Source organism: Cynocephalus volans, chromosome 4 (assembly GCF_027409185.1).
Source record: "Cynocephalus volans isolate mCynVol1 chromosome 4, mCynVol1.pri, whole genome shotgun sequence".
Lineage (NCBI taxonomy): Eukaryota > Metazoa > Chordata > Mammalia > Dermoptera > Cynocephalidae > Cynocephalus > Cynocephalus volans.
In genome coordinates, this window is record NC_084463.1 from 145,446,687 (window position 1) to 145,463,512 (window position 16,826).

Sequence of the window (16,826 nt, forward strand, 5' to 3'; positions counted from 1 at the left end):
TCCCAATCTGGATGCTCTTTATTTCTTTCTCTTGCCTGATTGCTCTGGCTTATACTTCCAATACTATGTTAAATAGGAGTGGTGAGAGTGCGCATCCTTGCCTTGTACCTGTTCTTAAGGGAAAAGCTTTGACCTTTTCCCCATTCAGGATGATATTGGTAGAGGTTTTGTTATATATGGCTTTTATTGTGTTGAGATACTTTCCTTCTATACCTAATTTGCTGAGAATTATTATCATGAAGGGATGCTGAATTTTGTGAAATACTTTTTCAGCATCTGTTGAGATAATAACATGGTTTTTGTCCTTGATTTTGTTGATGTGGTGTATCACATTTATTGACTTGCATATGTTGAACCATCCTTGCAACCCTGGGAGGAATCCCACTTGATCATGGTGTATAACTTTTTGGATGTGTTGCTGTGTTCTATTTGCTAATATTTTATTGAGGATTTTTGTGTCTGTGTTCATCAAAGATATTGACCTATAGTGTTCTTTTTTGTTGTATCTTCATCTGGTTTTAGTATCAGGATGATGTTTGCCTCATAGAATGAGTTTGGGATAATGGCCTGTGTTTCAGTTTTTTGGAATATTTTGAAGAAAATTGGTGTTAATTCCTCTTTGAAGATTTGGTAGAATTTGGCAGTAAAGCCATCAGGTCTTGGGCTTTTCTTTGTTGGGTGACTGCTGATTACTGCTTCAATCTCATTGCTTGTTATTGGTCTGTTCAGGTTTTCTGGGTCTTCTTGTTTCAGTAATAGTCATTTGTATGTGTCCAGAAATTGGTCTGTTTCCTCCAGGTTTTCAAATTTTTTGGTGTATAGTTGTTTATAATAATTTCTAATGATTCTTTGTATTTCTGTGATATCAATTGTAATGTCTCCTTTTTCATTCTAATTTTTGTTATTTGTGTGTTCTCTCCTCTTTTTTTTTTTTTAATTTTATTTAGTCGATATACATTGTGGCTGATTATTGTTCCCCATCACCAAAACCTCCCTCCCTTCTCCCTCCCCCCTCTCCTCTTTTTAGGTAGCCTAGCTAATGGCTTGTCTATTTTGTTTATCTTCTTGAAAAAACAACCTTGTGTTTCGCTGATCTTTTGTATCATTTTTTCAGTTTCTCTTTCGTTTAATTCTGCTCTGATCTTAATTTTTTCTTTCCATCTACTAACTTTGGGATTGTATTGTTCTTGTTTTTCTAGTCATTTGAGGTGTAGCATTAGGTTGTTTATTTGCAATCTTTCTATTCTTCTGATGTAAGTGTTTATTGCAATAAACTTCCCACTTAGTACTGCTTTTGCAGTATCCCACAGGTTTTGGTATGATGTGTCTTTATTTTCATTAGTTTCAAGAAGTTTTTTGATTTCCTGTTTAATTTTTTCTCGGATCTATATGTCATTCAGGAGAATGTTGTTTAATTTCCATGTGTTTATATAGTTTCCAGAGTTTTCCTTGTTATTGATTTCTAGTTTTAATCTGTTGTGGTCTGAAAAGATACATGAAATAATTTCAATTTTTAAAAATTTGTTGAAACTGGATTTGTGACCTAACATGTTGTCTATCCTGGAGAATATTCCATGTGCTGATGAGAAGAATATGTATTCTGTGGTTGTTGGATGAAATGTTCTGTAAATGTCTGCTAAGTCCAGCTGGTCTAAAATGTGTTTTAAATCTTTCATTTCTCTGATTTTTTGCCTACATGATCTGTCTGATGTTGAGAAGAGGGGTGTTAAGGTCCCCAAGTATTATGGTATTTGGATCTATCTCTTTCTTTAGGTCTAATAGTGTTTGCTTTATATAGCTGGGTGCTCTGATGTTGGGTGCATATATATTTATGATTGTTATGTCTTCTTGCTGGATAGATCCCTTTATTATATGGTGACCTTCTTTGTCTCTTTTACGGTTTTTGATTTAAAGTCTTTTTTATCTGATATAAGAATAACTACTCCTGTTCCTTTTTGGTTTACATTTGCATGGTATATCTTTTTCCATCCTTTCACTCTTAGTCTGTGTGTGTCTTTACAGGTGAGGTGAGTCTCCCAAAGACAGCATATAGTTGAGTCTGTCTTTTTAATCTGATCAGTCAGCCTGTGTCTTTTGAGTGGGTAATTTAATCCATTTACATTAAGAGTTATTAAAAGATATTGACTTACCTATGACATTTTATCAATTTTTGTTTGGATGTTTTAAATATCTTTCATTCCTTTTTCTTTTTTATTGTTTGTCTTCCATGTTTGTTGGTTTTTTGAGGCACTTAGATAAAGTTTCTTTCTCTTTATTGTTTGAATTTTTGTTCTACTAGTGAGCTTTATTCTTTCTTGTGTATTCATGGTATTGATTATTGTTTTTCAGACTCCAGATGCAGTACTCTCTTGAAGATTTCTTGTAGGACTGGTCATGTGGTGATGAACTCCCACAGTTTCTGTTTGTCTGGGGAATATGCTATTTCTTCCTCATTTCTAAAGGATAGCCTTGTTGGCAATTGTTTTCTTTTAGTATTTTGAATATATCATCCCATTATCTTCTGGCCTTTAGGGTTTCTGATGAGAAGTCTGCTGTTTGACTGATGTGGGCTTCTTACAGCTTTTTCTTGCTGTTGGTAAGATTCTCTCTTTGTCTTTGAGCTTTGCCAATTTGACTATAATGTGTCTTGGAGAGGACCTTTTTAGATTGAATCTGTTTGGGGATCTTGAGCCTCCTGGATCTGAAGGTCCATATCTCTCCATATACCTGGGAAGTTTTCCACTATTATTTCACTAAATATGTTTTTAGTGTCTTTTCCTCTTTTCTTCCCTACTGGAACAACCATGATTTGGATGTTAGTGTGCTTCAGGTTGTCTGCTAGCTTTCTTAGATTTTCTTCATTTTTTAATATCCTTTTCCTTTCTTACTTTTTTCTTTTTTCCCCTTCTGGGTTATTTTGAAAAGACCATCTTCAAGATCAGAAATTCTTTCTTCTGTTTGTTCTAGCCTGTTTAAGCTTTTGGTTGTGTTTTTTATTTCACTGAATGAATCCTTTAGCTCCACAAGCTCTGCCACATTCTTTTTTAGGGCATTAATCTCTTTGTACATTTCCTCCTTCAGGTCCTGGGTACTTTTTCTCATTTTGTTGTGTTGTCTGAGTCTTCTTGTATCTCATTGAGTTTCCTTAAGATTCTTGCTTGAAATTCCTTTTCAGTCATTTCAAGGAATTCCTGCTCTATGGGGTCTGGTACTTGAGAATTATTATATTCCTTTGGTGGTGTCATATTTTCTTGTTTTTTATATTTCTAGTATCTCTACATTGGTGTCTAGTCATCTGGTAGAGCAGTTGCTTTTTCTAGTACTCTGGAGTGGGCTTTGAGGAGAGGAAGTTCCTCTTGCAGGTGTGTTTTATAATGACAACTGAGTGGGGTATTTTAGTGTTGGTTCCAGGTAGATACAGTAGTATAGTCTCTGTGTAGGAACTTTAGCTGAATTCAGTGTTGGAATTGCATGAGAGTGCCTCTGTGACCTCTGTTCCCTGGGGTACTCAGTAATTCCTGGCTAAAGCTGGTGACACTATGTTGGTTTGCCAGGATGTGGGCAAGCTCTCAAGTTCTTAGGGGTAGCACCTCAGAGCCCTGTCACTCTTTGGTTATGGTGGGTGACCTTGGATAGGACTGCCAGCACCCTGGCTAGCTTCCTTTGACCCTGATGGGTGCACTGGGGTATACTGCTGCTCCTTGATTTGAATGGGTGACCCTGGGTGGGTTTTATTTTTCTTCTTTCCTACAAGCAGAGATTCCTCCTGCGACCTTGCTTCCTCCAGTTGGGGGATGGGTTGGTGGTGATTGGGAAATTTCTTCCTTACTCTATTTGTGTATCCTTGGTTTCTGTACTCTTGGGGGGTTCCACGTGTGTTTCCCCCAGACGAAGGCAGCCTTGTGTGCTGTGCGCATACTTCCCACCTCCAGTTGTGCTACCACATATGGCAGCGTAATTCTCCCTATTGGTTGGTCCACTGGGTTGTGGTTCTGCACTCACTCACCTCTTTCCCTGAATTCCACTGGTGACTCTCCTGTCTATGTCGACGAGTGGTCAGTGGGCTGCCTATGAGGCAGCGGAGACTACTGGTGTGACAGTGAGCCACCCTTGTGGTGACAGTTGCAGAGAGTCACAGACCACTCATTCAGTGCTGGTGTCTGTGGCAGTGGTAGGGAGTGCTGCTATAGGCAAGGCAGTTGGTTGCACCAGTGCCATCAGTGGCAGGGCTGGCTGTTGGGGTGGAGCTGCTTTCCAGGGGCCAGCCAATATTATACTTCTAATTATGCCAATGCTAGCAATGAAAAGATGAGGAAGATTGTTACTGCTCACCGGCAGGCCTCTATTTTCTATTCCACATACACGTATTTCTTCATGGCCAACAGAGAACCTACAATCCATGAACCCAACAGTTCATCTGATGCATATCTGTGGGCAGAAGCTCATTCCAAATATACCATATGTTAAAACTACACTTTATCAAATTTCTCCTTGGATACAGGATCAGATTTTTCACTTAGTTTTTCTTGTAGCAGGTATATTCTGTTTCAACAATAGAATCATCGATAACAACAGCCCAATAGAGAATTAGAAGTTCTTAGAAATATTGCATTTAGCTTTTGTGCAGAAACTTCTTTGTTGCACTATACAGTATGAGAAAGAAGCTGGTATGAGGCAACCTCTGTTCAAGTATGTTGTCTGAACTACTTCACAGTTCAGCAGCATAGATCAAGCTGACATGCCCCGCTGATTTCTCTGATCTAGTTATCATTGCCAAATTCTGTAGCAGATAGGCAATGGGAAGAAAACATTTAAGAACTTTAGGCTTCATCTAAATTTCATAAGGAAGGAAAGAAAAAATCCAGGGATTGTTATTTCAGGGGACCAAATTATGCCACAGGAATATATCTTTAGGGTTTGGTGACTTTTTGCAGAACAAAACTCCAGTTTGCCAACCTGTTCATGGAAAATATGCCACAAAAGTTTTCTGCCCCCTCTCCCCCTGACTATTTTCCTTCTGCTTGTAGAAGCAACAAAAGGTTACTTTAAATCATGATTCTTCCTGAGATGTTTTGGTTCTTTGATCTTATATTTTCCAGAGGCTGATCTGTATTCTATGTTTGTATCACCTTAGTGTGGCCAGTTTGTACTTTATACTTGGGTATGATCTTTTCTCATATTTTGCTTCTTGGTAAATCTGTTTAGGATTTCTTGCAAATAAAGCTCATCTCAAAACAGTGGAAGACAATATCAGTTCTAACAGGACAGAAGATAGTCCATTCTAATGAGCTGGTCTGGTTTTAGAAGGAAAAAAGAAGGTAAGAGGATGGTCTAAGGAGACTCTGAACTGCTACAATCTGATTGAACTATGTAGGCTCATTGGCCATTTTCCATTTGAGTAAGAGCAAAGAGTACCTGGAAGACATGGAGTGTTGTTGGAGTTTTGAACTTTTGCCTTTTGGTACATTGAGAGTGAGGTGAAATATTTTAATTTGGTCCTTTTACCTTTATCTTTATTACTTCTATATGTGGAATGTGAATAGCTATTTATATAGATCTACTATGGTTACATTTATATTTAATTATTTCCTTAGTAGTCCTTGAGCTATTAGCTACTTTGCCAGTGTCATTTAAATCAACTCTGGCTTTTTGCTAGTTAATATCCAAAATTAAGATCTTTATGTGGAATTTTATTTTCTTGTTAAAATCAACTTAAGAGACATTTGTACTCAAATCATTTCATTTTAATAAATTAATTTATACTTTGTAAGAAAAAATATATAAAATTCCAGAGAAATTTTAATATTGATGTCTCTGATTCTCTGGTGGCCCGAGGATCCATAGAGAGATTTCCTGAATTTCTTATTTATGACAGCTTAAAAAGAAACAGGGCTGGCTAGTACTTCAGTTGGTTAGAGAGCAGTATTATAACACCAAATTCAAAAGTTCAGATCACCATACCAGCCAGCTACCAAAAAAAAAGAAACAATCAGATCCCAATGAATCAGAGAAAATAATATTTGTATTATACTACCTTTTAGTAAGAAAGAAGGGGAAATATATATATATATGTATCTACTCATTTGAGAAAAAATATGTACACAGGAAAAATAAACCAATGAGATTCATTACCTATAGGGTATTAGTGTAATGGAGTAAAAGGATAAAAGTGGGGTGGAGGGAAAGTCACTTATCTGAAAATACTTTTTTGTACAGATCTTACTTTTGGAATTGTGTTAATGTTTCATATACACAAGTAATAAAAGAACATATAATCAAGGTTGAGTAGGCCCTAAAATTGAATATAAACAGGAACAAATGAAGCAAATTATATTTCAAATGAATAATATAACCATACTAAGATGGGTTGGAGAGACTAATGTAAGGAACTTTTGTATGCAATGTTTGCACTATATATCCTCAGGCTAAAAACAACTCTAAACAAGTATTGAACTCTAATTAGTAGTCTTCTTTTTCACAGAAGAATAGGTTGACAATTTCAGTACATTTAGTATTGAGCAAACAAGTAAATATATTACAGATGATAGGAGTCAGATTTCTCACCGAAAGGAAGTTTCAGATATGGAAAAGGGAAGGGATGGAATTAGAATTGAATCATTGTGAACTCATGGGTTTTAATACATGTAGGTAGCTAGATAAACAGAAATAGATATAGATGTGTGTGCACATGTAATAAGTGTGTATATATATAAACCTTCATCTGTTTCTTAACCCTGTATTCTGAGAGAGCCTAGAAACAGTGACGCACGTGGAGCAATAAAGAAATCCAGCACTTACCTAGATCTTGGTTTCTAAACACTTTTCTTTACTAAAAGCAACTGGGCTTCTTAGAGTAATGGCTTGTTCCAGAGTGGGTCAGGGAAAGAACAAGATGAGCCTGGAACATGTTACTTTATCAAAAAGGAAGAAAGTGACCAAAGAATTATGTGGATGTGTCTAGAGGACATAGAAGTCATCTTGAAGGGGCTTCCATGGCCAAATCTGGGATCATTTGAATATCAAAATATGTAATGATAGTAAAGGATTATAACCTATTAAATAAAGTAAGAATCCATGAGTCCACACCTATGTAAGTAAACAAAGGGAAAGCTCTAACTGATTGTAGAAAGTCAGTTTAAAATTGTAGATGAAATACTGTAATTAGAAAAAGTTCAGCCCTTCCTCTCCCAGTAAGTGGCCTAAGGTGATCTTTAAAAATGGTTCGCTATTCGCTTGACCCAGAAAACCCCACAAAATCGTGTAAGTCGAGAGGTTCAAATCTTCGTGTTCACTTTAAGAACACCCGTGAAACTGCTCAGGCCATTAAGGGTATGCATATCCGTAAAGCCACCAAGTATCTGAAGGATGTCACCTTACAGAAGCAATGTGTACCATTCAGGCGTTACAATGGTGGAGTTGGTAGGTGTGCCCAGGCCAAACAGTGGGGTTGGACACAGGGTCGGTGGCCCAAAAAGAGTGCTGAATTTTTGCTGCACATGCTTAAAAATGCAGAGAGTAATGCTGAACTTAAGGGTTTAGATGTAGATTCTCTGGTGATTGAGCATATCCAGGTGAACAAAGCACCCAAGATGCGCCGCCGTACTTACAGAGCTCATGGTCGGATTAACCCATACATGAGCTCCCCCTGCCACATCGAAATGATCCTTACTGAAAAGGAACAAATCGTTCCCAAACCAGAAGAAGAGGTTGCACAGAAGAAAAAGATATCCCAGAAGAAACTGAAGAAACAAAAACTTATGGCTCGAGAATAAATTCAGAATTAAATATAAAAAAAAAAAAAAGAAAGAAAAAGTTCAGTCATCAAAACCATCATAACTGTTATTGCTTCTGGCAAAAAATACTAATAGATGCTGAAATTAATGAATAAAAATTTGAAGAGTAGCCGTATATTGCCACAGCCTCAAAATATCTCTTCACAAGATACTTATTCATTACAATGGGTAAGTTTAGAGTGGAAAAACCTGTCTGATGCCACTTTAACCAAATGAGCAAAGTTAACATCACCAGTAACTAGACTTAGCAACAGCAAGTGCCTCCTGATGTGATGCACTGAGAAGAACTCAGCATCACTTTTTTGAAAATCCTGCCAAAAGGGCATTACCTGAATCTAATCATGAGGAAACATTAGAAAAACCCAAAATGAAGTACATTCTACAAAGTAAACTGTACTCTTTAAAAGTGGCAGTATTATAAAATACAAAGAAAGACTGAGGAACCATTTCAGGTTAAAAGAGACTAAAGAGTCATGATAACTGAATGCAGTGTATGATCTTAGATTCTCTTTTGCTATAAAGGGGCATTATTGGGACAATTAGTGAAATCTTAATCAGTTTTAACTTCCTGATTTTGATCATTGTGCTGTTATTATGTTAAAAAATCCCTTTTTTTAAGGAAATACACACTGTAGGGGTAAAGGAGCATCATGTCTGCAATATACATACGTATGTGTGTATGTGTCTGTGTGAGTCTATGTGTGTGAGAGAGAGAAGAGAGTGTGTGTGAGAGAGAAAAATGTAGCAAAATATTCACTTTTGAGTAACCTAAGTGAAGGGTATTCAGAAATTCTTTGTGCTATTCTTATAACTTTTCTGTAAATTTGAAATTATGTCAAAATTTTTTAAAAATTAAAATATTTAAGGAAAAACCCCAAAACTTAAAGAATGAAAGAATTTGCTCAGTGAAGTTAGAATATTGGTTTTGGAGAAATATTTAATGCAGGTATATGGTATACCTCTGTATGGCCTTTAAGATATTTTTAGGAACTTTTTTGTTTTATTTTAGAGAAAAGGTTGATTTCTACTAAAGGACACTTTAGTTAAATACAATGAAAAACTAGCATGAATATGCATTTTTAAGCTTGGTAGGTAGAAAGTTTGTTTTCGATTTCTGGTCATGATGGCTTGCAGTGTTTATGACTTGGGCCTCCTATTCATTCCAAACGTGGTAATGATACATAAAATTTTTTAAAGAGGAAATATAGAGGACATAGTATGTGTTAAACCAATATAAATTAATCTGTGGACCAAGAATTAAACAAAATCAGAATGTAGTAAATGAGACTGAAACCACAGGCCTCCTGCATTCTTAATTCTGAAGGAGGCATAGGTAAGTGAAAGCTCATTTCTCATTTAATGGTGGAGACTCACAGTGTCACACACAGGGTAGGAGACTGGAGCCAGCCTCTTCCAACTCCACCCTTTTAAGGAACACTCAAAAAAATGTTATGACTGCTACCTGGGAAATGGCTTACATAAAACCTGAGAGTATGAGAGGAAGCTGACAACCTTGCAGCCAGGACTGAGTGGTCCAAGCTACTCAGGGATTCAGTGACAGTTTCTGTGATATCCCCAGTATCATCAGTATGGAGCCTTAAGTCATCCAGTATAAGACCTAGTTCTGGACTAGGGTCTGTCCCCAGGAAAGAGTGAAAACTTCCCACTTCAGATGAGCCTGTACACTGAAATTCCAAAATACATGAGGAAAACTAATGCTTAGAAACACAGCCAATAAATGTAATGAATGTAAATTTCCTCCAGAGAAAGTAAAAGTAATTGAACTATTTTAAATTAACTTTGAAGTCATGCTTAGGATCCTCAAGAAGATAAGGAATGGTAGTTACTTAAAAAGAATGAAAAAATGGAAAATAAAAATAGGCAAAATGAAACAAAAACCAAGTATATTCTTTAAAGGACCAATTAAAAGTCCTGGAAATAGGCCAGTTAGCTCAGTTGGTTAGAGCATGGTGTTGATAACACTAAGCTCTGGCGTTTGATCCCTGTTACTGGCCAGCTGCTAAAAAAAAAAAAAAAAAAAAAAAAAAGTCCTGGAAATAAAAATGTTACTGAAATTTTTAAAAACAGAATAAACTCCAGACCAGACATAATAGAATACAGGATTAATAATTTGGAAGATAATACTAAATGTAACACAAGATAAAGAGGTGAAAACTATGAAGAGACAGGTAAGAGACACTGAGAGGCTGCAACGTCTATCTAATATGAGACGGAAGAAAATGATAGAGGGAATGGCAAAGGAGCAATATTTTAAAAGATATTGGTTGAGAATTTTCCAGAATTGATAAAAAACAGAAGTCAGATTAAAGTGCTAAGCAAGATAAATAAAAATAAACCTACGTGGTAGAATCTGCAGGACATCAATGATACAGAAAATATTCTATACAAATGGTTAGAATAATTAACTCCAAAGGAATGGCAGAAGTCTGACAGCTGTCTTCTTGATAACAATAATAGGTGCCAGGTAACAATGGAGGAGTATCTTTAAAGTATTGAGGGCAGATAAGTGACAACCCAGAATTCTTAACTGAGTTAAACCATCACTCCAGAAAGTAAAGATATTTTAAGGCACATGAAAGTCATATGAGAGCATTTACTAATCAAAGGCTTTGTTGAATGAACTATAGGTTCATGACTATTCAGAAAGTCACAATTCAGAATTCAAAGAAAAAGCTTTGAAAATCTGAAAGGTTTTTTGGTAAGTTTTCAGCAAACCCATATGGGGGGCAAATTTGACTAGTTTGGTCTTTGTTTATCTCTCAGTGTGAGTTTTAATACATTTCACTGCAGAAATTTTAATATGCTTGACTCCATGGGGTGCTGCCCCAGCTCCCTAGAAGTGTTATAAAATAAATAAATAAATAAATTTATAAAATAAAATAAATTGTCAATTTCAAAACAGAGAAGTACCAAGGATTTCAGATAAGTGATTATGAATTTTTCTTAAAGGATGTACTTTCGCAAGAAAATAATTGAACCAAAAGAGGAGCAGAATGTAAGAAATATCAGTCTATAACCCATAAATATGTACCACTATTATGTGTCAATTAAAAATAAAAGAAAAATAAAAGAATTACATCTTGGGGAATAAAAAGAAGATATACGAATGGCCAACACATTAAAAGATGCTCAACATCATTAATCATTGGAGAAATGCAAACCAAAACAATAATGTGATATCACTTCACACCTACTGGGTTGGCTATTAAAAAAAAGAAAATTAGAGGGTGGTGCTGATAACACCAAGGTCTGGGGTTTGATCCCTGCAGCCAGCCAAAAAGATAAAAATTAAAAAAAGAAAAGAAAAGATAAAGGAAAATAACTCATGTTGATGAGGATGTGGAGAAATTGGAACCCTTGTGCACTGCTGGTAAGAATGTAAAATGGTGCAGCCGCTGGAAATAGTTTGGTGGTTTCTCAACATATGACCAAGCAATTGCACTCTTATATGTATATACAAAAGAATTGAAAGCCGGGACTGGAACAGATGCATGTACACCAAGCACAGCAGAATTATTCATGATAGCCAAAACGTGGAACCCAAGTGTCCATCAGCAGATGAATGGATAAACAAAATGTAGTATATATATACAATTAAATATTATTCAGCCTTAAAAAGAAAAGAACTTTTGGTATAAATACAAATATTTATGTTAAGTTTTTAAGAGGAGTACTAAAAGATTAGATTCTGTCTAAAGCTTCCAAACTAACAGAAGGGGTCAAAAATATTTAAAAATAAAAATTTACAAGTACAATAGAAAGCAGGAAAAGAGGAAAAAAGATAAAGATGAATAGTTTACAGGAATGACAAAATAAGGTATCAGGAGAAGAAAACATACTGTAGCTCAGAAGTGTGGGAACAACAACCTGGCCTAAACCCTTCCCTGGATGACCTAAGGATTTCTGTGTGAATTGAACCCTGCCTGGAGTAAACCATAGAAACAGGAAAAGAAGCATCCTGGTTCTCCTGGTTGCTGTCTGGGCATATTTACTCACAGACTTTCAAAATTGTAGCTGCACAACTGTGCTGTATTTGGTAAGTTCCTGGATGGATGTGCTTCACCAGGATTAAGTGGCCTCTCCACTGCAGAGTGGGCATAAAGGAAGGTGGTTTAGTAGTCATGGAGGAAGACTTGGGGGAGAGGGTGTGGTGAGAGGAGCTATGCCTGTTCAAGACCTTGTCTGTGCCAATGAGGGGATCACACAGGTGGAAATATTCTACTCAAAGTTACAGAACTAAGTAACCTTTGAGGATGTGGCCGTGGGCATTGCTGACCCTGTCTCAGAGAAAACTGTACAGAGATGTGATGCTAGAGAACTATAGAAACTTGGCTTCACTAGGAACTCAGCAAACTCTCTCTTATCACCCAGATGGTACAAGAATATAAACTAAGACAAGAGAGAAAAATTCATAAAGATCCCTGTCCAGATGGGAAGATTCTCCATAAAACCAAATGATCACAACGTAAGCAAGCTAGTGTAGAGAAAGAAAGAACCAATGGCAAGAGGGAACCAACTCATGGAGGCAAACCCACTGAATGTAATAAAATTGTTGAAGCCTTGAGCATGAAATCCAACATTACTCAGAATAAGCAAATTCATACTGAAGAGGAATCCCATCAATGCCCTGACTCTGGGAAATCTTTCAGAGACTGCTCACATCTTAAGTTGCATTAGAGAATTCATCCTTGGGAGAAATTCTATAAATGTAAAAAAGGTGTAAATGCCTTCAGCATGAGCTCTAATGTAGCTGTGCACAAAAGAAAACATACAAGGGAGAAGTCCTATGAATGCAGTGAATGTGGGGAAGCCTTAAGTTCAATTTATACCTTAAGAAGCATGAGAAAACTCACATTAGAGGGACATCCTTTGAATGTAGTCAGTGTGGGAAAATATTACAGACCCATGGATCCATGAAGTTGCACATGAGAATCCACAGTGGAAAAACCTTTTAAGGGTAATCAGTGGCGGGAAACCTATAGTTCAAGCTCTTACCTTACAAGGTACAGGAGGATTCATACTGGAGAGAAGCCTTATGTGAAAACCTTCAGAGATATCTCACTTCTTAGAAAACATGAGAGAATTCATTCAGGAGAAAAACCCTACAAATTGATCAATGCAGCAAACCTTCCATAGGGTATCTAGGCTTACCATGCACAATATTTTACACATTGGAAAGAAACCATATAAATGTAATGATTGTGGGAAGACCTTCAGTATTCTCCCATGCCTTGCAAAACAAGAGAACCCACACTGAAGAGAAATCCATTGAATGTGACCACTGTGGAAAATTATTAAGTAGTCAGTCATCCTTAAGACACACCCAAGAATATGTACTGGAGAAAAACCTTACAAGTGTGGTCAGTGTGGGAAAACTTTTAGAATAAGCTCTAACCTTACTGTGTACCAGAAAATTCATACTGGAGAGAAATGCTGTAAGTGCAATGGTAATGGGAGACCTTCTTGGGATCGCTCATGTCTTAAAGAACATGTGAGAATTCACCCTGGAGAAAAACCCTTTACATGTAATCAATGTGGGAAATCCTTCAAAGTGAAATCTTTCCTTTTTTATACAAGAAAATTCACTTGAGAGTGAAACATCAATGTAAGGAATGTGGGAAATTTTTCAACAGTCTCTTATCTCATACAAGACATATGAAAATTCACACCAAGAATGAGAAACCTTTTAAATGTAGTGAGCATGGCAAAGTCTTTAGGAGAAATGTATCCCTTACAATACATAAAAGAACTTACACTGGAGAGAAACCCTATGAGTGCAGTAAATGTGGAAAAACCTCTAGTGTAAGGTGTGTACTTACTGTACACAAGAGAATACATACTGGAGAAAAACTCTATAAATGCATGGTCTGTGGGAAAGCTTTCAGTAAACGCTTATCCCCTAGGAAACAGAAGAAAACTCATGATGGATTAAAACCCCTTTTAATGACAGGACTGTAGAATAATTTTCGATAAACCCTTTGTCTTAAGATATACAAGCAGATGGTAACTGAAGAGAAAATTGATAGGTACAATGAATGTGAGAAAGCCTTGGAATTGTTACCAAATGAAACTTGGGCCCACCCACCAGTGTGCAGCTAAAACAAGACACTGAACTGGGTTGAAGTAGGGATGTGGGCATTTAATTACAAGGTCAAGTCAAGGATGCCCACTCTCATCACTCCTATTTAACATAGTATTGGAAGTACTAGCCCAAGCAATCAGGCAAGAGAAGGAAATAAAGAGCATCCAGATTAGAAAGGACAGAGTCAAACTGTCCTGGTTTGCAGATGACATTATCTTATGGATAGAAAAACCTATGAACTCTAGCAAAAAACTCTTAGAGCTGATTAACAATTTCAGTAATGTTGCAGGTTACAAAATCAACACCCAAAAGTCAGTAGTGTTTTTATACTCCAGTAATGAACTAGCAGAAAATGAAATCAAGAAAGCAAGCCCATTTACAATAGTCGCCAAAAAAAGAAAAAAAAAAAAAAAAAAAAAACCAAAAACCTAGGAATCAATTTAACCAAAGAGATTGGAAGAATTAACATTGTGAAAATGTCCATACTACCCAAAGCAATCTACAGATTCAATGCAGTCCCCATCAAAACACCAATGACATTCTCCACAGAAATAGAAAAAGCAATCCTAACATTCATACAGAACAACAAAAGACCCTGAATAGCCAAAGCAATCCTAAGCAAAAAATAAAGAAAGCTAGAGGCGTAACACTACTCGACTTCAAATTATATTGTAAAGCTATTGCAACCAAAACAGCATGGTGCTGGCATAAAAACAGACACTTGGATCAGTGGAGTAGAATAGAAAACCTGAGAATCAACCCACATACTTACAGCCAACTGATCTTTGACAGAGACAACAAGAACATAGATTGGGGAAGAGACGGCCTCTTCAAGGAATGGTGCTGGGAAAATTGGACATTCATATGCAGAAGAATGAAACTAGACCTGTACCTCTCTCCATATTCCAAAATCAACTCAAAATGGATTGAAGACTTAAATATAAGACCCAAACCATAAAATTACTTCAGGAAAACATGGGGAAACACTCCAGGAAGTAGGATGGGGCAAAGACTTTATGAATAAAACCCCAATAGCACAAGCAACAAAAGAAAAAATAAATGGGTTTATATCAAGCTAAAAAGCTTCTGCACAGCAAAGAAAACAGTCAACAAAGTGGAAAGACAACCCATGGAATGGGAGAAGATATTTGCAAACTATACATCTGACAAGGGACTAACATCCAGAATATACAAAGAATTCAATTATATAGTAAAAAAAAAACAAACCAATAATCCTATTTTAAAATGGGCAAAGGAGCTAAATAGACATTTTTCAAAGGAAGGCATACAGATGGCCAACAGGTACATGAAAAAATGCTCAGCATCACTAGTCATCAGAGAAATGCAAATCAAAACCATGTTGAGATATCTTTCCCCAGTTAGACTGGCCATTGTTAAAAAGATTAAGAATAACAAATGCTGGTGAGGATGTGTGGAAAGGGGAACTCTTCTGCACGGTTAGTGGGACTGTAAATTTGCACAGCCATTGTGGAAAACAGTATGGAGTTTCCTCAAATGACTACAGATGGAACTACCATATGATCTAGCAATTCCACTACTGGGTATATATCCAAAGGAATAGAAATCATCATGTCAAAGAGATACCTGCACTTCCATGTTCATTGCAGCTCTATTTACAATAGCCAAAGTATGGAACCAACCTGAGTGTCCATCAATGGACAACTGGATAAGGAATATGTGGTATATAAACACAATAGAATACTACTCAGCCATAAAAAAGAATGAAATCCTGCCATTTGCAGCAACATGGATGAGTCTGGAGAAAATTATGTTAACTGAAATAAGCCAGACAAGGAAAGAGAACTACCACAATTTCTCACTCATTACTGGGTGCTAACAAAGAAGGAGAGAAAGAAAAAACCACAATAATACATTGAACTTATAGAAGGAGAGAACAAACCTAAGGATACTAGAGATGGGGGAGAAGGGTGAAAGGGGTTTGGGGAGTGACAGGTTGGGTAAAGGGGATAAAGAAAACACGATTTGTAGTAACGAATATGCTAATAATAATAAAAAAATTTTTTTAAATTACAAGTCCAAGTACTTGTAGCAGTGGCAGCAAATGCTGAAAAAACCTGAGCTCCCTGTTGGAATTTAATTATGGGTTTTTAAAGACAAAATTTAATGGTAAGGGCCAGTGCTGATGGGTGCCTCTGACTAGTTGGCTCTTATGCAAGCTTCAGCATCTTCCCTAATCTTGATCTGTTTTGGTTTTTGGCATCATCTTGTCTAGGTGCCGGATGATCTACACAGCTGTGATCGGGTTACCCCAATCTCAAAATCTGTAAAAAAGCAATTTATATCTGTGTATCAATACTGTTATCTTCAAAACAAAAGCAGAGGCAAGCATCTGGTGACTAAATCATTTTCGACTATTGTTGAACTAGTTTTTACTTTATGTTTAACTGGTTACATTATTCTGGAAGATAAACAAAACTTTTTTAAGCTAATCTTTACCCTGTTCCAAGTTCCTATACTTGTTTATCAAGCTTTGCATACTTACTGCCATAGTGGCTACAGGTTAACTTTTAAACTAAGCAAAATGCACATTCCGATCCTCTAAGAGTTAAAATCAAATTAAATCTTTGGCTGTCAGTTTCTGATGAGAAGAATACATATGTGGTAGAAACCCAAGTAATGCAATGAAGATGTGAGAAATTGTTCATTCATCATCCCTTAGAAAATGTGTGACAGCTTTGGTAACCACTGTTCTATTGCACAGTAGTGTAACTGTGGTTAACAATTAAGTTTTGTATATTACATAATAGCTAGAGGAGAGGCTTTTGAATGATTTCACCACAAAGAAATGATAAATTCATGAGGTGATTGATATATTAACTGCCCTGATCCAATAATTATACAACATATGTATGTACCAAAATATCAGATTGTACCCCATAAATATATAC

The 16,826-nt window shown here is 36.4% G+C and overlaps 2 protein-coding genes across 3 annotated transcripts in view; both read left to right on the forward strand.

The window, feature by feature from the left end:
* Positions 1-16,826, forward strand: part of CSTPP1 (centriolar satellite-associated tubulin polyglutamylase complex regulator 1) — a 214,307-nt gene that overhangs the window by 97,870 nt on the left and 99,611 nt on the right. The window lies entirely within an intron of this gene.
* On the forward strand, positions 7,182-7,796 carry LOC134375306 (large ribosomal subunit protein uL22). The gene has a single exon (XM_063093642.1). The coding sequence runs from the start codon at positions 7,218-7,220 to the stop codon at positions 7,770-7,772; it is 555 nt and encodes a 184-aa protein (XP_062949712.1). The 5' UTR covers positions 7,182-7,217; the 3' UTR covers positions 7,773-7,796.